Here is a 22,064-nt window from a genome sequence, read left to right as displayed (position 1 = left end):
AGCCGGAGGTTATAGGACAGACTGTGTGGAAACTGTTGTGTGAAGGGTGTGGGGACGAGGTTGAGGCTGGGATAATTTTGCAGTGAGTGTGTTGCAGGGATAACTCCAATGTGCACAATTCGGAAAAGCTGGTATTGGAGGGGTGGATCCAGGTGGCTCAGGCTGCGAAGCAATTATTAAAATCAAACACATTATGTTCAGATGCATGTAGTGCCACAGGATGATCCACTTTCCTCCTGGCTACAGTTTGGCTATGGCCATTCATCTTGCTGGAAAGCTGGTTGGTAGTCATACTATTATAAAAAGCTGTGCAGTGATTGTAGTAGAGCTGATGTGCCTGCTTTCATAGGTGGCTTGGCCTCTGACTGGGTAGAATAAACCTTTGACAAGACTGGAATAGGAAGTGCTGGATGGGGAGATTGGGTAGATCTTGCACCAGTATCTTCCAAACTGCTATAATCCCTGTGGCAAGGGGCTGGTATTGGGAATGACATGAGGGTGGACTATGATGTTGTGGAGGTGTGGGTGACAGAACACCACTTCAGGAGGAGTGGGACAGAACACCACTTCAGGAGGAGTGGGACGGATCTTGGGTAGGACGTCTCTCATTTCAGGCCATGATGGCGGATAATGGAAAGCCCTGAAGATGGATGTGTTTCAGTTGGCCCTGTCCATGATGGTATTGAATGACAAAGGGAGTGCTGCTTTGTAACTGCTGTGCTGCTTCGGGGTGGTGGGAGGATTGGGTGTGTAAAGGGTTATGGTACAGGAAATCTACTGGGCAGACAACACTGCCTTATGATCACCCAATGGTTACTGGGCAGACAGTGCTGCCTTATGATCACCCAATGGTTGTTCACAAGTGTATTTGCAAAATTCAGAACCAAAAGACCCAAAATTGCATCCTGTAGTCATGCATGTGAACAAAAATTTGGCTACCGTAGAGTCATCTGATAGCTGTCAGAATCTATACAGCAAAATAGTCTTGTTTTCCAAGCAGTAGACGTAAAATTACAACCTGTAGTGTGGTATGTAATCATTATTTTGAACAGGTTTTTGACTACCCTACGATTGAATCGTGGCTGTCAAAATTTGTACTGCGAATTTGGGATGTTTCACAAGTGTGTTTTCAAAGTTTGAAACCAAAACATCCAATATGGCGACCTGTAGCGAGGTATCCAGTCATAATCATGAACAGCCATTCAACTACCTTATGATTGTCCAATTGTGTTCAAAATCTGTACTGCATGTTTCAGGTTTTTCACAAGTCTATCTTCAAAATCTTAAGTGGAAAAACCAAAAAATGCATCTTATGGTGTTTCCATCATGCTCGTGACTGTTATGTATGCAATCACTGATTGGGGAACTGTGAAGCTCGGGTTGGTTTACTGAACTGAGTCGTAATCTGCGCAGATGCAAAAGAGAGTACGAAGCTGAATATTGTATCAGTTTCTTTTTGTCCAAACGTGGTTTAACTTGATTTGAACTCAGTTTATGCAAATTTTTCATCTTGGTTTGTCATAAACCTGAGTTCGCCCACCATAGAGCCACAGTGTAACATCAGTCTTGCCTGTGCACAACACGTGGCTACATGGTGGTGCGGATTGTTGGTGCCTCTCCTCATGGCCCAAATTCTTCCCAATGATAATGAAATTATTTTTATTGGTTCCATTTCTTCCCTCATATCTGCGTATTTTCACTTATTTTTCTTACCTACCTGTGCCACACAAACTTGTGAATTTCAACCTAACCAATCACCCCTCTCTCTTACGTGAGCCCAACACACAAATGTCTCCATACCTCATCCATTCTCACCCTTTTTCACAAGTTTTTGTATATTTTTTACGTATTTGTTCCTGCGTATTTTTACATATTTGTGAGTATTTTTGTGCGTCTGTATTTTCGCACATCCTTTTCTGTTATGCAGCTCCCCTCATAGCCACCTAATGCCTTCATTTTCCTGTTTCCCAACACCATACCTGCCACAATGGACTCTTGCTTGATCTTTCTGCTGCATTTCAAAAAAAGTATCCCTTTCCCTGGCTAAAACCCAGTCCTATATCATACTCCTTAAATGCTGCCTAAACCATGGGATCTCCCGCCCCCCTCCCCAACAGCCTAATCACCTTTGCAGATTCTACCAGCCCATGTCCCTCATAAGCCTGATACTGCAAAAACACATATCCATGGCCATAGCCAAACTGTAGCCAGGAGGGAAGTGGATCATCCTGTAGCACTACATGCATCTGAACATAATGTGTTTGATTTTAATAATTGCTTCGCAGCCTGAGCCACTTGGATCCACCTCTCCAATACCAGCTTTTCTGAATTGTGCACATGGGAGTTATCCCTGCAACACACTCTCTGCTCCCAAAATTATCCCAGCCTCAACCTTGTCCCCACACCCTCCACACAACAGTTTTCACCCAGTCTGTCCTATAACCTTATGCCAATTCACACCCCCCTCACCCTTATTGTGCTTGTTCTCAGCCAACACACCCACCAGTCTTTCCCCCTTTCCCCTCTCCCCGTAGCCTCTGGGCACAACCTGGTCCTGATGCCTTCTAGTCTTTGCATGCTCCACCAGATGGTGCTCTTATCTCCCCCACCCATACTTTGGCATCCCAGAACCACCTGTGCTGTCCCCCCATGATATTGCTGCTGTGCATTCTCTACTATATACATCATATCTCTGTAATTGAATCCCTTGCTCTCCAGCACCTGGAAGAGCATTCCAGATACCATATCCATAAGCTATAAAACCTGCTGATAGCCTTCTGCCACCTTAGAGCAGCACTATCCAACCACTATCCTACACACATTGTTCCCCCTCATGAAACCCTCATAGCACCCAGACCCTGACTACCTGACCTTTTCAACTTTCCACATCTCTCAAATCTCCCTTCCAACACTCCACCAAACCCAGAGCCAAAACAATCCCAGAATACTGTTGGTAATGTTTCTACCAAACTCCTCAGCCGCACAAAAGTTTCAGTCCTATTCAAAAGCATCATCTGCAGCCCTACACCCAGATTTAACCCTGTTGCACTTGTCAAAGGCCTACTCTCCGACTGCTGATCTTTGCAATAGAAACACTTCGTTGCCACCAATCCCTCCAACCAAAGTTAACCTAATCCCAACACTGAACCCTGCCTATCCCAGTTGATACCAGCATCCAACTGTGATAACCTCTCCCTCCCACCTAACCACCCCGTCCATTTTTCAGGTTTTCCTTACCTCCAGCTTGGCCTCCCATCCTTGCCCAAGTCCCTTCCTAAGAACACCAACCTTTCAGCACAACAAAGGACAGCCATATACAGTCTCAAAATAGATCCTCACCTAATCATCATACCTGCAGGGAAAGGTTCCACCTCTGTTGTTATGGCTCACAAAGACTACCTGGCAGAAAGTCTTTGCCAATTGTCTGACTACTCCATCTATAAACTCTGTCAGAGTGATGCCATCGCAGAAGTCCAACACAACCTCCAATCCATGCTCATAGCCATAGCCCCTTCTGAGAACCTCTTCCCTGAATCCACTTCCCTCTTCCCAATGACACCCTGCACACCCACCTTCTACATGCTCCTCAAAACAAAATCCACAAACCCAATGATCCTGAATACCCTATTGTAGCTGGTTATTGTGCCCTCAGCCTTCATTGACCAACACCTTCAACCTATTTCCAGAACCATTCTCTCATGTCAGAGATATCAACCTCTTCCTTCACTGACTTTCCACCACCACCATTCCCCCCTGTGGGTCTGGGGATTAGAATAGGCCCGAGGTATTCCTGCCTGTCGTAAGAGGCGACTAAAAGGAGTCCATCCCCCTCACGGGGGTAGTTAGCGCCTGCATCCGGAGACGGACGGTTCCACGACCTATAATTGTGGTCTTTTTGGTTTTTCACTTCTCGTTTCTTCCTTCCTTTGGTTGGTTCCTTTCTTTGTTCTTCTCCACCTCACTGTCTTCCTTACTCTTTCCCTTGACTTCTTCTCCTTGCCTTCTCATTGCCTTCTTCTCCTTGCCTTCTCATTGCCTTCTTCTCCTTGCCTTCTCATTGCCTTCTTCTCCTTGCCTTCTCTGGTCTCCGCATCGGCGTTTGAGACAGTCTGTCCTCTTTCTCCCTCTCTCTCTCTCCTTTCTCCTCTTTTTCCTCTTCTTCCTTCCTCCCTGTGCGTGCCTGAAGGCCGACCCACGCTTTCGCACGCGTAGCCGGTGACGGGGTAACGCGTAATTCCCCGCCCTGGGTAGACATGTAAGGCACGCGCGTACCCCCTGGTAAAGGCCAGGCCTGGGGAGGGGTGATTGCCTGAGCTGATACCTTCTGACCATGCCGATTGGTCCCTCCGTCTGTTTCTCGGGAGGTGTGACCTGAGGTGTAAACATTCACCTAAGGCGGGAGTGCCCTCTGAGAGGGTCCCCACAAGGAAGGAGCGCGCCATCGGAGACGCTGGCAATCATGGGGGATTCCTCCGCAATGGATTCTACTCCATCGCTTTCGACTTCTGCCCAAAAACGGAAACGTGACCAGCCACCAGTGACAAAAGTACTACCGCCTGCCTCACAGTTCCTCGTCGTTTCTCGATCTGAGGACAGAAAGGATTTTTCCTCTGTCAACCCTTTCGTTATCCAGAAGGGCATAGATGCCATAGCCGGATCTGTCGAATCTTGTACCAGGTTGCGTAACGGTACCTTATTACTAGAAACTGAGAGCGCCTTTCAGGCACAAAAACTGCTTCGGGCACACTCCTGTACACGTTCCCTGTCCGGGTGGAGGCCCACCGAACTTTGAATTCGTCTCGTGGTGTAGTCTATACTAGCTCCCTCGACGGATTGACTGACGAGGAGATTCAATCTTTCCTCGCTGAGCAGGGCGTGACGGCTGTCCATAGGGTCATGAAAAAGGTCAACAATGACCTTGTACCGACCCGGACACTTTTCTTGACCTTCGATGGTGTTAAGCTGCCATCGCGCATCAAGGCGGGCTACGAGGTTATTTCTGTTCGCTCCTATGTCCCGACACCTACGCGCTGCTACCAGTGTCAGCGTTTCAATCACACTCGACAGTCTTGTTCCAATGTGGCTAAATGTGTCACTTGTGGCAGGGATGCCCATGAGGGTGACTGTCCACCTCCGTCTCCTCGTTGTGTGAACTGTCAGGGTGACCATGCCGCATCCTCCTGCGACTGTCCTGTCTATAAGGAAGAACGCTGTATCCAAGAAATTCGGGTCAAAGAGAAAGTGTCCACCTCGGCTGCTCGCAACTATTGGCTAGTAGGAAGCCCACGCTGCTCCCAGCGGGGAAATATAGTACTGTCCTCGCCTCTCCTCGGACCACCCGGGAGGTGGCAACCCAGACATGCGATCTGACCTTCAGCACCACGGTCGTCCGTTCGGCCAGTGCTAAGATCGCGCGGTCGATGTCTCCTCTTCCTCCCATCACCCCACAGACACCAGCCCTTTCATCAGCTTCTGCTAAGACGAAGACCCAGAAGTCCGATGCACGGGCCTTCAAGAAGGAACCATCCCGTGCAGACTTCCTACGTACCTCGACCTCCCAGCCTTCGACCGGTACTTCCACCAAACGTCCTTCCAAGAAGGCTCATAGGAAGCACAGTTCTCCTTCTCCGCCACGGCGCATTTCTTCTCCTGCGCCACCCAGCGGTTGCCGCCCCAGGCCGTCATCCGTTTCACCTGGCCGCACCGCTGGTAGCCGAACATCTGGCTGTTCACCGGCGGAGGAAGCTCCCCCTCCCGGCCATCCTCCCAAGATGGCCGATGAACCTATAGACCCAATGGACGATGACTGTCCGCCTACTGATAGCGGCGGCAGTGCTCGCTCGAAGCCAGGCCCTCAGCGGCCTTCGAGGTGACCCCTTCTCTCATCTTCCTTTTCTTACGATGGCACTTATTCACTGGAATATTCGCAGCATTCGCTCCAACCGAGAGGACTTGAAGTTGCTGCTCCGCTTGCACCGTCCGCTCGTCGTAGCCCTCCAGGAAACGAAGCTACACCCATGCGATCAAATTGCCTTGGCACACTACACCTCTGTGCGTTTTGACCTACCCCCTGTGGTAGGTATCCCAGCTCATGGAGGGGTTATGTTGCTGGTCCGGGATGATATTTACTACGATCCCATCACGTTGCACACCGGCCTGCAGGCAGTTGCCATCCGCATTACTCTCCCCACTTTTACATTTTCCATTTGTACCGTTTACACTCCATCGTCATCTGCCGTTACCAGGGCAGACATGATGCAACTTATTGCTCAGCTACCTGCACCATTTTTGTTAACTGGAGACTTCAATGCCCACCATCCCCTTTGGGGCTCTCTAGCATCCTGCCGGAGGGGCTCCCTGTTAGCAGAACTTTTCAACCAGCTCAATCTTGTCTGCCTCAATACTGGCGCCCCTACTTTTCTTTCGGACACATCTCACACCTATTCCCATTTAGACCTCTCTATATGTACTCCCCAACTTGCACGCCGGTTTGAGTGGTATGCCCTTTCTGATACATATTCGAGCGACCGCTTCCCGTGTGTTATCCATCTCCTGCAGCATACCCCCTCTCCGTGCTCCTCTAGTTGGACCATCTCAAAGGCAGACTGGGGGCTCTTCTCATCCAGGGCGACCTTTCAGGATCAAACCTTCACAAGCTGCGATCGTCAGGTTGCACACCTCACGGAAGTCATTCTCGCTGCTGCTGAATATTCCATCCCTCACCCTACTTCTTCTCCACGTCACGTACCGGTCCCCTGGTGGACCGCAGCATGTAGAGACGCTTTACGTGCTCGTCGACGTGCTTTACGCACCTTTAAACGCCACCGTACAGTGGCGAATTGTATCAATTATAAACGATTACGTGCTCAGTGTCGTCGTATTATTAAAGAAAGCAAGAAAGCCAGCTGGGCTGCTTTCACAAGCACCTTCAACAGTTTTACTCCTTCTTCTGTTGTCTGGGGTAGCCTGCGCCGGCTATCTGGCACTAAGGTCCACTCACCAGTTTCTGGCTTGACGGTCGCGAATGACGTCCTTGTGGCCCCTGAGGATGTCTCCAATGCCTTCGGCTGCTTTTTCGCAGAGGTTTCGAGCTCCGCTCATTACCACCCTGCCTTCCTCCCCCGCAAACAGACAGAGGAGGCTAGGCCACCTAACTTCCGCTCCTCGAATCGTGAAAGTTATAATGCCCCATTCACCATGTGGGAACTCGAAAACGCACTTGGCCGATCACTGTCCTCCGCTCCAGGGCCTGATTCTATTCATATTCAGTTGCTGAAGAACCTTTCTCCTGCGGGTAAAGGTTTTCTTCTTCGTACATACAATCGCATCTGGATTGAGGGACTTGTTCCCGCATGCTGGCGCGAGTCTATTGTTGTCCCGATTCCTAAGCCGGGGAAGGACAAGCACTTGCCTTCCAGTTATCGACCTATCTCGCTTACCAGCTGTGTCTGTAAAGTGATGGAGCGAATGGTTAACTCTCGATTGGTTTGGCTGCTCGAGTCTCGACGCCTACTTACCAATGTACAATGTGGATTTTGTAGGCGCCGCTCTGCTGTTGACCATCTGGTTACCTTGTCGACCTTCATTATGAATAACTTCTTGCGGAAGCGCCCGACCGCGGCTGTGTTCTTTGATTTGGAAAAGGCTTACGACACCTGTTGGAGGGCGGGCATTCTCCGCACCATGTATACATGGGGCCTTCGCGGTCGCCTCCCTCTTTTTATTCGTTCCTTTTTAATGGATCGACAGTTCAGGGTATGTGTGGGTTCTGTCCTGTCAGACACCTTTCGCCAGGAGAATGGGGTGCCACAGGGCTCAGTTTTGAGCGTCGCTCTCTTCGCCATCGCAATCAATCCAATAATGGATTGCCTCCCAGCTGATGTATCAGGCTCCCTTTTCGTGGATGATTTTACCATCTATTGCAGCGCGCAGTGTACACGTGTCCTGGAGCGCTGTCTTCAGCGTTCTCTTGACCGTCTTTACTCCTGGAGTGTCGCCAGTGGCTTCCGTTTTTCTGCCGAGAAGACGGTCTGTATTAACTTCTGGCGCTACAAAGAGTTTCTCCCTCCGTCCTTACGACTTGGTCCCGTTGCTCTCCCAAACGTGGAGACAACCAAATTTTTAGGCCTTACATTTGACAGGAAACTTAGCTGGTCTCCACATGTGTCATATTTGGCCGCCCGTTGTACCCGTTCTTTAAATGTCCTCCGTGTTCTCAGTGGTATGTCGTGGGGAGCGGATCGAACTGTCCTACTTCGTCTATATCGGTCGATCGTCCGCTCCAAGCTGGATTATGGGAGCTTCGTATACTCCTCTGCACGGCCATCCATCTTACGCCGCCTCAACTCCATACAACATCGGGGTTTACGACTTGCGATCGGAGCATTTTATACTAGTCCCGTAGAGAGTCTTCATGCTGACGCTGGCGAATTGCCACTCACCTACCGGCGTGATATACTGCTTTGTCGGTATGCCTGTCGGCTACTGTCAATGCCCGACCATCCGTCTTATCGTTCCTTTTTTGACGACTCTCTCGACCGTCAATATGGGTTGTATGTCTGCCCTGCTACCCCCTGGAGTTCGCTTTCGTCGCCTCCTTCAACACCTTAATTTTTCACTCCCTGCAACCTTTCGAGTGGGCGAGAGCCACACACCACCTTGGCTCCAGGCTCAGGTCCGCGTTCACCTTGACCTCAGCTCGCTCCCAAAAGAGGTTACCCCCGGTTCGGTCTACCACTCCCGTTTTGTGGAACTTCGTTCAAAGTTCATCAATATGACTTTCATTTATACAGATGGCTCTAAGACCAATGATGGGGTCGGGTGTTCTTTTATTGTCGGGGCACAAAGTTTCAAATACCGGCTCCATGGCCATTGTTCGGTCTTCACAGCTGAGCTCTTTGCCCTCTACCAGGCTGTTCTTTACATCTGCCGCCACCGACATTCTGCTTATGTCATCTGCTCCGATTCCCTGAGCGCCATCCAGAGCCTCAGTGATCCGTATCCGGTTCACCCTTTCGTGCACCGGATCCAACGCTCTCTTCGGCAGCTGGTGGACGTCGGTTCTCCGGTTAGCTTTATGTGGGTTCCTGGCCATGTCGGTATCCCTGGGAACGAAGCTGCAGATGCCGCGGCCAATGCTGCGGTCCTCCAGCCTCGGACAGCTTCTTGTTGTGTCCCTTCGTCAGATTTTAGCAGGGTCATTTGTCGGCGCATTTTATCGCTGTGGCATGCCGATTGGGCTGCCCTTACAGCCAACAAGCTTCGGGCCTTGAAACCTCTTCCCGTGGCTTGGACGTCCTCCTCACGCCCTTCTCGGCAGGAGGAGGTAGTTTTGGCCCGGTTAAGAATTGGACACTGCCGGTTCAGCCATCGCCATCTGCTGACGGCTGCGCCGGCGCCGTTCTGCCCATGTGGGCAATTGCTGACGGTCCGCCACATTTTAATGTCCTGTCCGGATTTTAACGCACTGCGTCTCGATCTTAACCTGCCATGTACTTTAGATGCCGTTTTAGCGGATGACAACCTCACTAAGGACATTTGATGATGCTGTTTTTTAATCCTATGCTTGTCAGTCTGTCTTTTATCGTGTTTTCCCTTTTAGTTGTTGTTTTAAACTTGTGCCTTGCGGTGCATTCTTAACGTCGTCAGGGCGCTAATGACCATTGAAGTTGTGCGCCCTAAAACCACCAAAAAAAAAAACACCATTACCACCACCACCACAATCACCATGACCACTACAAGTCATTGGTGACACCATTTCCCTCTACACCAACTCCCTCGTGCCCTTGCCTTGCCACTATTGAACATTGCCTGTCCCAATGTCCTTCAGACTCCAGACCGCTACCGCGTTCCTGATACACCGTACTAACTTTATCCTAATACACAACTGTTCTCTTTTGAAGGGAAGATATACAAACAAAATTGTAGCACAGCCGTGGGCACTCACATGCCACACTCGTATGCCAACCTATTTATGGGCCATCTAGAGGATGGCCTTCTAAAACCCCAAATCCCTCGTCTGGTTCAGGTCCATTGACAATATCTTCGTGTTATGGATTCAGGGCCAAGACACTGTATCCTCATTCATTTACCGTAATACCTCCTCTCCCATCCACGTCACCTGGTGCTCTTCAACCTGATTTGCCGCCTTCTTGGACATTGAACACCTCCTCCCTGATGGCTCCAACTGTACCTCAGTCCACATTAAACGCACCAACCACTCCTGCATTTTGACTGCTGCCATCCCTTCCACACCAAAAAAAATTCCTCCCATACAACCTGGCCACTTGGGGACAGTGTTTCTGCAGTGACAAGAACTCCCTTGCCCAGTATACTTGAAGGTCTCACAAAGCCCTTTGCAGACAGGCACTATCTCCCAGACCTAGTCCTCAAACAGATTTCCTGTGCCATATCTCCACACACCCCCAATCCTCCCACCACCCAAGAAAGAACAGCTACAAAGAAATACACCTTATGTCACCCAATACCTTCCTGGACTGGAACAACTGAATCACATCCTTTGTCTTGGGGTTTGATTTTCTGTCATTGTGACCTGAAATAAGAGACATTCTACCCTAGATCCTTCCCACCCCTCCTAAAATGGTGTTCTGCCACCCACCCAACCTCCCCAACACATTAGTCCATTCCCGTGCCATTCCAAATCCCAGCTCTTGCTGCAGGGATCATATCACTGTGGAAGACCCAGGTGCAAGACATACCCAATTCACTCATCCCCTTCCCATTCCAGTCCTGTCACAGGCCTATCCTACCCCATCAGAGCCCAGGCCACCTGTGAAAGTATCCATGTCATATACGAGCTCTGTTGCAATCATTGCACAGCTTTTTGTATTGGTATGACCATCAACCACAAGAATGAATGGCCACCGCAAAACTGTGAGCGAGCCAAGTGCACCATCCTGTGGCACAACATGCAGTGAAACATAATACACGATTTTAATAGCTTCTCCACTCCACCACCAGTTTTTCTGAACCACATAGATGGGAGTTATCCGCTCCCGAAATTATCCCATCCTCTACCTACGATAACCTATTGTCCTCACACCCTCTACCTAGCAGTTACCATCCCCTCTCTCCTACAACCTCCTTCCAGTTCATGCTCTCTCACCCGCATTGTGTTACCTCTCTGCCATCTCACATGCCAGTCTTATCCCCTCTCCTTTTCTGCTCCCCATTCCCCCTTGTAGTTTGTGCGCACCCTTCGAAACAACTCTCTTCTTTCCCCCCACCCAGACTGTGCTATCCCTCCCCCCTCCCCCTTCGTTTCCCCACTACCGATTGCTGCTTTAGTTCAGCACAACAGTTCCAGTCTGGCTAGAGTGGAGATAGGGGTCGTGTGTGTGTGCGTGTGTGTGTGTGTGTGTGTGTGTGTGTGTGTGTGTGTGTGTGTGTAGGGGGGGGGGGGTGCTTGTGCATGGTTTCCTTTCTTTCCAGAAGAAGACTTTGGCCAAAAGCTCAGTGAGGATCAGTCCTTTTGTTATGCCAGTTTGCAAATCAGTGTGTCATCTTTGCGGAGAGTAGTGATCTACCCTTTTCGTAATTGTTGAAATTCCAGTGTGGGTTTTCCATTGTTTAAATGCAGTTTTGATTTCCTGAGGTTCACCAACATATAGAATGTGAACTGTAAGGTCTTGAATGAATTGTGATAACATGGAGAATTGGGTTGCACTTACTGATCCACTTGTTACCGAAATGAGTGAAAAATCCAGAACAGCATACAATTGTATTATACAGAGGCAGGTCATTACAGAAGTTTTGTATTGGATAAAACAGAGGAAAGCACAATTGGAAGTTTTAATATGACCAAAAGATATTTTTATGTGACCATCTTTACTCACTCTTGTTAAGAACATGTTCCTTTCTCTAGACACAAACCCAGGTGAAAAAGGAGGAAGGCTATGTGGTCAATGGTGCAGGAAAAAATATTGGATGGGGTTGTGGGAGACTGAAAAAGGAGAATGGCTGTGCTAAGTCATTTAACTGTAAAATTTCAAATTATATCACAAGCAGTGATGTTGTGGTTTCTTTGTTTCAGGCCTTTCCTTAGCAAGTTACCCGATAAAGGCAAAAAAATACAAAAATTTTTAAGTGCTTTGAAAGAAGAGCAGGCAAACAGGAATGAAGTTGAAGAAGTTACCAGTGTTCTTGCTGACATGAAAATTGGAAGTGATGATGTGGAATGGTCAGGCAGTCCCAGTTTAAATGTTAATGGTCAAAAGAAAGTAAGCCAAGATGAAACAAGAAGGAAGAATATTTCATCTTCAGAAGACTCTGAATTTCAAAGGTATGACTTGAGTTTTACTAACAATTTTGTGATTGAAATGTGTATCATCTTTACAGAATCACTTTCAAGGTTTGTGGTAGAAAATTTAATGAAATTGTTATACTTTTTGGTAGAATGTTGTATGAAGTTGTCATTTGAGACTGAACACATTTTTCCTTAATTTGCCTCCAGAACTTTGTTAAACTATTTGTCATTCTTTAGTTTTTATGTGTTTTAAGAATAACAGGGAACGGTACACATACATGAATATGAAATACCAAGCTTGTGACTCATATGTCATTTCTTCAATGAAACAACTGATAAATAAAAGAATAAAACTGGGCAATGTATTGAAAGCTGCTGTAGATTAAACATGAAGGAATAAGCTACCTAATAAGGAGAGAATATAATGGTTTTATGACACAGTCAATGTGTGCAGTTTCATTTCATCTCCTTTGGGCGTTTCACTTTATTTTTTAATCAGGCATTGTAGCCCTGTAACTAAATTGTAACACTTTGAGATGCAAAGAGTGTAAGGCATTCCAAAGAAAGTAGTTTCCAGTATTATGAACCTCAATAGAAGCTTCAAAAACTTACCTCTTTGTGGAACTTGATATATTTAAATGTTGATAATCACACAGTTGATTTAATGTTTGGTGAGTGTACTCTTCATATCTATTTTTTCAGGTGGGAAAAAGAGTTATACTCAGTGGAATTGCTCTCAGTGGATGTTTATATAATATTATGAAAAGGATAGATTGCTACTCACCATATAGTGGAGATACTGAGTTGCAGATAGACATAATGTTATCATTATTTCATCCTTGATTTTCCCTTGTTGTATATATCTTTTTATTTTAATTTTGACATTTCTGTGAATCTTGTTCAAATTTTTCTGTGTACCTCTAGATTGTTTTCCAAGTTTGTACAGTAGTTGGCTCTCTCACATATGAGAGATGTTTCTGGATTGACTCTCAAAGTGACATTTCTTGAACTTCTTGTTTTTGTAGTATCCTTATGATATGTGATTTCTTTTTGATCCTTATAAATCAATTACATCTTCCAGCCAGGAAAAGCAAGAAAGAAATCTAACAGCCAACCAAGTTGCAAGAGAGTTTGGAGAAGTACCCTATGTAAAAAGTGTCATACACAAGGTGGAAAAGCCTGATACAGAAAAACAAGAACGTTTCAAACCAAACATGTCAAAGAAATCTGCAGATAAGGAAGAGAAGCCCCAGATACAAAAAACTAGACCCCATTGGGAAGTCACTGCAGCCACACCTCCACCCTCAGTTTATAATGATGTTAAGGTGTTAACCCTAGAGGAATCACTTGCACTTCAGAAAGAACAGTTATTGAGATTAAAGGTCAGTGTGACTTGCTTATTTACTAAATATTAAAAGTCATGTCTTGTAATAAAGTTTTATATAGAGGTAGAACAGTTTGTAGAGAATACAAATTGTAGAAATTATGTGGCTAATCTATTCAAAATTGGGACAGAACAGAGTTGTGTACCTACCATTGTCATGCCTCTTAATTTGGATCAACTGAACATACTGATACCGGATGTCAGCTTCGTCCTGTGAAATAATTCTGTTGTGGCATGTGACGTCTTACATTCATAAACACAGAAAGAACAAAACACATATAAACTTTTTTGTGTCTATATTTTTTCTGGAATGTAGGTTGTGGCATCAGACTGATCTGTAGTGTAACACGAAGTGTAGCTTGCACTGCAAGATGATAATTTGATTATTAATCTGCATAACCAATGTATGTGAATACGAAACCTTAGTTGTGACGTAGCTTGATTCCTAGGTTAGGCTGAAAGGTTACAGGTTGCTTGTGAGTTTGTGAAGAAGAATTGAAGGCTACAGTTAATCCACTAATACCAAATGCTATAAATGTGGACCAGTGTGAAAACGTACAATTAGAACCACTGACTTGCATCCTCATTTGAATCTTGTGGAAGCTTAACAATGAATTAGATGCTGACAGTTTAGTATATTGTATTCATGCTGATTACCCATTGATATTACAAGATAATGTTCATACCTCTTACATGGAAACTTCTCATACACGAGATCTGAAGTCAGTTTCTTAAGTTGAACTTTTTTTTGGAAATACTTGTCTGACAGATCCTGTAATCTCAAATTTATTTTTTCTCTCAGAATTCATAATTAATTTTTAAAATGAATCATCTCACTATGTTGGATCTAAACCTTACTTCCGAGAACACTTGGTAAATCATTCATTTTGTAGCCACTACCAGAACAAAACAAACTGTCCTTTGCTGCTGCAACAATCTGGATATATATGCAGAGTTAGGATAAGCCCCTATTCCACTTACAAGGAGACAACAGGGCAATCAGGTTTTTGTAATTTTTTCATTCTTATGGTATTTGAAGTTCAAAACTCGAATATGTCACAAAAAGCATTTTGATGTGACTCTCAAAAATTCTCAAGAAAACCAACTTTGCTTTATGAGCATTTCCATGAAGCATAAAGTACACAAAAATTGGGCCGGAGGGGGTGGGGCAGTTTTAGTACTCAAGGCGTAATCACTGGTTTAAGCTTTGATTCAGTCACTATTTTTTCTCGTTTGGTTCCGTTCAGTTCAAATACCTACGTCATTCAAATATAAAATTCGTCATTTGCATGCTAATTAACACATCATTTTGACGTTTTTTTTTGTTTATACTTCATGAAAATATTTGTAAAAATGCATCTTTGTTTAAAAATTAGCATCGGGTCAAGAAGTCAAGCTGTGCCACCCAAGTGGCACCCAAGCATTCTGCCACACAGACATGTGACCTGTCGGAAAAATCGTCATAGTGTTAGTGAATTAAAGATGCCTGGAAAACTTCAAAGTTGATTTTCTCATAAACATTTGAGAGTTGCATTGAACTGCTTTTGGGTATCGATATTTGAGTTTTGAATTTGGTGTTCCATAAATATAAAAAAATTACAAAAATCTAGTTGCAGTGTGGTGTTCTTGTTAGCAACTCAGTAGTCTGGATCTACATCCATTTGTGTGGCTAAATGTCCTGTCCCACTTCAACTTCATTTTTAATACATTAATAATTATTTCTTCCACTCCAGTATATTCCTTGTTCCATTCATTTGCTTTCATGACTCTCCTGGTAGTTCCTAACAAAAATCTCTCCATGACTTGCTGGACAATCCCCAGGTTTTGATCAAAATCCACATTAAAACACGATGGATTATTACTATTAAACACCGACTGTTATAGACATATTGGGATCTTTTTTTATTATTAGTTAAAATTTTAGTTCTGTTTGGTCCTTAACAAATTAATTTTCAATTTGTTTTGTTCTGGAAGAACAGATAACTCCCTCACACCAGAGTCTTTAAAGAATCGAACTCACTTGTATGAAACTGCATCAAACGTCTGATTATTTTAGAAATGAGTTAATGTGCTAAATATTTCGTTAAGCACGTGGGGCTGTAAATAAGAAAAAGTTCAGGAAAGGTTTGAAATTACGTTTAAAGTTTGTTGGAAGTCACTAAGTGCTCTTACTATCAAATACTAGATGAGAATATTCTGTGTAATTCATGCTCCATTTTAAGAAAAGCTGGTGTTTCATACATTTCAATGTTTATGACATCATATTTCCTGAACTATGCGTAATGCAGTGATATAATTTTGCTTGTACAGGGTGTCCATAATTAAAGTTCCAATTTCAAAATGTTTTAGAGAGAGAATCACTGCACAGAATGATATTAAATTTCAAGAACATGCTATTGGTGGTGGGTGCAAACATCTTGGGGAAAAAACGAAAAAAGTATTACCAATAGACGGTGCTGTAAGCATCAGAATAAGCATATCAACAGATGCACGACACACGGCTGTTACTCAGTTTGTGCCCAGAATGCTCAACATGACTATCTCCATGAAGGATCATGCACTGCTGGTAAAGCTCTTTTAGAACAACAACAACTGTTCACCAGCAGTACTGCAGACATTCCGGACACTCAAGGATTTAAAAAAAGGCGTTGTTCCAGTGTCTGCTGAGGGTATGGAGAAAAGATTACAAAACTTGAAATGCATGTTCTTTTAAAATGCAATGTGCTGGAGGGAGAAAAGCAGTTGATCCAATGTCTGTCAAAGATGTATCCACAGCATTGCAAGAGGAGTCGAGCAGTGGTGTGCAAACATGCAGTATATGGGGAATTGCCCGAATGTTGGACATGCCAATGAGCATAGTGCATAAAATCCTTTGAAACATTCTGCATTGTTATCTATACAAAATCACCCTTGTTCAGGAGTTGCTTCCTGCTGACAAAAGTTCGCCCTGGAATTTCTTGCTAACATCAGAATGGACAATGAGTGGCAATGAAATGTTCTGTCAACAGACAAAGCCGATTTCCAGCTCCAAAGACATTTCAGTATACAGAATTGTAGAATATGGGCAAACGAAAATCCGCACACGCATCAACCACCACCACTCATTATGCAAAGATGACTGTGTGTTGCAGATTGATGGCATCTTTTATCGTAGGGTCATATTTTTTCAAGGAGATTAGTCCTGCAGGTCCTGTTACCTGTATCATCACTGGTAAACACAATGAGTCTTTTGCATGCCAACGTCATTCCAACACTTCAACAGAATGGATGTGTACATAGGATCTTTTTTGTGCAAGATTGCGATGTTGTTCCCCGCTCATTGCACTGCCAGTGAAATATCGACTGCAGAGGACTTTCAGATATAGTAGAATTATCAGCCATCATTTCTCTACAGCATGACCATCCAAATCCCCTGATCTTAGTCCGTGTGAGTTCCGGCTTTGGGGTTATCTGAAAGAATGATGTGTTCAGTGCTCCAAGTAGGAACATAGCTGAACTGAAGGCACACATTGTGCAATGTGTTCTGAATGTGATCCCTGCGACACTCCAGTCATTCTGTTTTTCGATTTCAGCTTGTGGCAGAAAATGGTGGATGTCACATCGAAACATACCTTCTGCCAGTCTGACAATAATTAGAAACCGATATTGCTTTTTATGCAGTTTTTGGCCTCAGGACAATCAAAAAATAATTTTTCCTGTCAGATGTAGTACAACCGTGCTGTGGTGGATGGGTTTACCTAACTAACGATGCCACCACTGTCAACTGCTGAACGTGTGCAGTCGTGCACAATGAATAGTATGGATGGTTTAATGCGCTTCTCAAACCATAGATGTTGTACTGCAATTCATCTGTCTTTCGTAGCTGAGCCCATTTATATTCATCCTGTGTCAATAAGGCAGTGTTTAAATTTGATGTCATTCTGAGCAGTGGTTCTCTTTTTTTACTGTGTTTTCAAACTGCAACTTTGATTATGGACCCCCAGTACATTGAGTGGTATATGTGGCTACTTTCTGCAAAATTAGTTGTAAATAGATTAAGTACTAAAGAAGTAATCAGTTAAAATGTCATGCCCTGTGATGAAGTTTTACTGCGTGAAGACTGTGTAGACTGTATATTTGCACTTTTAAATACTGTTTCAGACTGTAACATTGTTTTTCTTACAGGAGGCACAAGTGAAGCAGGCACAAGAGCGCTTAGCTGAACAGTGTGGTAACATGGGTCTCAAGTTATCCAATATAAGTGGACAGATGCTTTACCGTCAGAGGCGGGAGTCATTGAGTGACAGTTCTAATACTGACAGTGGTGATGAAGAAAAGCAAGCATTCGAAGAAGAGGAAGAAGAACATGAAAATGATGTAGCAGTTATCGTGTCATTAATAGACAGTTAAATTGTTTCATGGATTTTCCTTGTAAGTGACACTGTGCAACATCTGTGATCAGTAAATAGTTGATGTAATATTATTTCCATTTTTATTGTATAATAATACAAATATTTTATGCTGAATGTTTAAATAAAGTGCATGGTTTATATTGACTTTCGGTATTAAAATTTTGAATACTTAAAACGTACATTGTGGGGTAGTGTCTTGTTTTATATTACAGTACAGAATGTGTACACTTGTGAAGTGGAAGCTTATTTCCTCCTATCCTCCCTACGTTTTTCTCCCCAGGACTTTGGCAAATCAAGTGGTGATTTTTTTCTGTTTTAGTTTGATGTATATATTGCATTTGTAATGTACATAAATAGCTGCTCAATAGTTTTAGTTCAGTGACTCAGCAGGTGAACTAGTCATCTACACCTACATTTACATCAATACTCAGCAAACCACCATGAAGTGCGTGGCAGAGATGTATCTCATTGTACCAGTTATTAGGGTTTTTTCCATTCCATTCACATATTGAGTGCAGAAAGAATTATTGTTTGAGTGCTTCTGATCACTGTGTATAGGTTTTAAAAATCAGTAACAACCTGAGAGAGAGAGAGAATGTTACATTCACTTAGTATTAGAAAGAATAAACTATTCATTAACTTCTCGTCTCGGTCTGTGTGACAGAATGTAACACAGAAAAAAATTGATAACTTATTATTCAGCATGCATGTCGGCTCCAAAATAATGAAATTGACCTTGAATCAGTTGAAACATGTTTCTTTGTTAGATGAATAGCCAATGTCGCCACAGGTTCTGGAAATCAGGGAATTTCAAACATGTCAGGGAAATCGGGAAAATTCGAGAAAAACACAGGAAAAATCTCATTTTTGTCTCGGTAGATGAAATGGTTTGTTTACTGAGGTGTCATGCATTGTTGCTGTTTGGGTGCAGCTGAATATGTGCACCGCTTCCCTACTCCCTCATCACTACTGCTTCTCTCCTTCCTACCACTCCCCTCAGCTTGCAGTCAGTGGTGCCACCACTTCTTGCCGCTAGCCTAGCAGCTGCCAACGAGAGGTGGGAGGCATGAGGAGTGATGTGTTTGGATCTGATATTCAGATATTGTAGACACAGCGGCTGGAGACAGCAGTCACATGTGCGTGAGATGTGTGTGATTGATTGTGTGAATAAGTGTGTGCTCTCATTTTCTGACAAAAGCTATGGCTGAAAATTTAATTGTGCGAGGGTAATTGTCTTTTCTATGTGCCTGTCTGTGGCTCAACTATCATCTTTATGGTGAGTTGCTACCTATGCTAATTGTTATTGATTCTCCGAGTATTTGAACAAGATATCTTTTGTATGGACTGACCACCATGGTCTCATTTCACCAAACTTTGCCTGTGGCTCATGAACAGCTGGCCACACAAGTGGATTTCCTTGATGGGCCAAAATTGCAGGTCGCTTCTGCAGATATGTGCAATGGATTGGGCCTACTCATCTGAAGCCATTCGGTTCCCACTAATGTGCAGGCCCTGCCTGTTGGATCTAGTCCCATCGTTCTGCCCACAGGCCGGGTCTGTTTGTGTATGGCGTAATACAGCAGATTTTCATGCTTTACCCAGGACTGGGGTGCTCCTCAGCAGGCTAGAGGCCATGGGGGATCGATTTCAGGAATTGCAACTGTCTCCCCTCAAGTATGTTGTACACTGTGGTGTTTTATAGACTTTCTTTGTTCTAGTGCATTTTGGCATTCAAAAGTAGTTTATATGTTAGAAAGTATGGATGGTAAGGATAAGAAAACTGCGTCAGTCGCTGGTGGGTTGTACACTATGTACTCATATATTTCTCAAAAGAAAAATCACAAACCACTTGTAAAATTGTAGATATAACATAGTGGGTAATAACCGACAATAACGAAGTAGTAGAACCAACATTTTATCGACAGTCACCTACAGCATTGGTTTACACAGGTCGAACCCGCCTTACACATTTCTTTTAAGGGGCCTACTTTTTTCTGAGATTATTTGTGAAATAAGTGAAGATATTTTCAATCTGTCTTGAGACTCCAAGGAAATTTGTATATTTATCACCAAATTATTTCCGTTTTATTGAAATAAAATAACATCATTGGTCTTAATGAAACACACATACCATTTGGCTTGCTTTTTCCTTCCAAAAACAGTTCATTACAAAAGATGTTGATGTTAGTACTTATGATTTTTACCCACATCAGAAAATGCCATCTGCTTGCAAGTTTTTCTTTAGATATTTCCTCGTTTACATTACTGTTTCTTGTTCCGTAGCTGCAAAGACAGATTCTCAACTTAACGTTGTAACTTACCCATGAGATCTCAAAATTTGTCAGAGAAAAAGCCTAAAATTTGTCTGGAAATTGGGGAATTTCACTTGGGGAAACTTGTGGCAACCCTGATAACATTTCTTATTACACTAGATTGATGTTTGTGTCTGAATGTGCTATCATCCAAGCACATGGCTGCTTGAAATATGCACCACATCCTGGACATGGGCATATAGTACAACTATTATGCTATATGGGGCATTCACCATGAGTTGCATGGGACCTGTGATAGCATTTGAAGGCACCACAACAGTTGTGGACTATGTGAACATTATTGCAGACCACATACGTCCTTTCATGCCTAATGTCTTTCCCAAAAGCGATGGTATTTTCCAGTAATATAATTGTCCATGTCACAAGCCCAGAATTGTGCTACAGTGGGGGCTACTAAATTTGAGAGATTTGAACCTGACACAAAACGTCTTGAATCCAGAATGGAATTTTTACTCTGCAGTGGAGTTTCCATTGACAGGAAACTTCCAGGCAGTTCAAACTGTGTGCCAGACCAAGACTCGAACTCTGGACCTTTGCCTTTTGTGGACAAGTGCTCTACTGAATGACCTGCCAAGAAGTTTCATATCAGCACACACTCCGCTGAAGAGTGGAAATTTGGTTCTGGAAACTGTGGCTAAGCCATGTTTCCACAATATCCTTTCACCCAGGAATGCTAGGTTTGCAGGAGGGCTTCTGTGAAGTTTTTGAGGTAGAAGACGAGGTACTGGTGGAATTAAAGTTATGAGAAAGGGTGGTGAGTAGCTCAGATGGTAGAGCACTTGACTGCGAAGGGGATAGTTTCCAAGTTCGAGTCTCGGTCCAGAACACAGTTTTAATCTTCCAGGTAGTTTCAACATCTTGGATGCTGTTGGGCACCAGCTCCACTCCAACAAACCATCAGCTCATAATATACAGAAATTGTACAACCTGTGCATCAACATCTGCTGCCGTATACCTCTAGAAGCATACTAAGGAACTGTCGAATCCTTGTTGTGCATAAGTGCTGCTGAATTGTGTTCCAAAAGTGGACCAGCAAGCTATTAAGAGGTGGTGACAATGTTTTTGGGAGCTCTCTCTTCAATGAATTTTATGTTCCAGTTCTCGACTTTATAACTCTGTTCGCTTTCTTTCCTCATTGCTAATTCTTCCTCGTCCTCGTCGTCCTCCTCCTCCTCCTCCTCCTCCTCCTCCTCCTCCCCCTTTCTACCCATCCTCTTTATCCTTGCAGATTTCGGCCAATATCGTCATTGTGGATATGATGAAGTCTGGCTGTCAGAGAGATGCCAGTCTTTTAGTAAAAGTTTCTTCTTGATCAGTCTGTGGTGCATATTGCGTAGAAGAATGACATATTATGAAAAAAACTACAGGAAAAGAAAGAGTTAAGTCCATTTTGTAGATTTTTCAGGAGAGCAGTTATCTGCATCTACATCTACACTCCTGGAAATTGAAATAAGAACACCGTGAATTCATTGTCCCAGGAAGGGGAAACTTTATTGACACATTCCTGGGGTCAGATACATCACATGATCACACTGACAGAACCACAGGCACATAGACACAGGCAACAGAGCATGCACAATGTCGGCACTAGTACAGTGTATATCCACCTTTCGCAGCAATGCAGGCTGCTATTCTCCCATGGTGACGATCATAGAGATGCTGGATGTAGTCCTGTGGAACGGCTTGCCATG

At 44.2% G+C, this 22,064-nt stretch overlaps 1 protein-coding gene across 1 annotated transcript in view; it reads left to right on the top strand.

Annotated features, from left to right (window-relative positions):
* Nucleotides 1-18,219, top strand: part of LOC126187916 (DNA-directed RNA polymerase II subunit GRINL1A) — a 31,519-nt gene extending 13,300 nt beyond the window's left edge. The window contains exons 2-4 of the mRNA XM_049929277.1: nucleotides 12,053-12,301; nucleotides 13,347-13,647; nucleotides 17,814-18,219. Coding sequence (XP_049785234.1) covers nucleotides 12,053-12,301; nucleotides 13,347-13,647; nucleotides 17,814-18,038 — 775 coding nt within the window. The 3' untranslated portion in view covers nucleotides 18,039-18,219. The remainder of the gene's footprint in view (nucleotides 1-12,052; nucleotides 12,302-13,346; nucleotides 13,648-17,813) is intronic.
* Nucleotides 18,220-22,064: the final 3,845 nt, after the last annotated feature.

The sequence above is a fragment of the Schistocerca cancellata genome, chromosome 1 (assembly GCF_023864275.1).
Source record: "Schistocerca cancellata isolate TAMUIC-IGC-003103 chromosome 1, iqSchCanc2.1, whole genome shotgun sequence".
NCBI lineage: Eukaryota > Metazoa > Arthropoda > Insecta > Orthoptera > Acrididae > Schistocerca > Schistocerca cancellata.
Note: the sequence above shows the minus strand (reverse complement) of the source record. Positions and strands in the feature narration are given on the sequence as shown.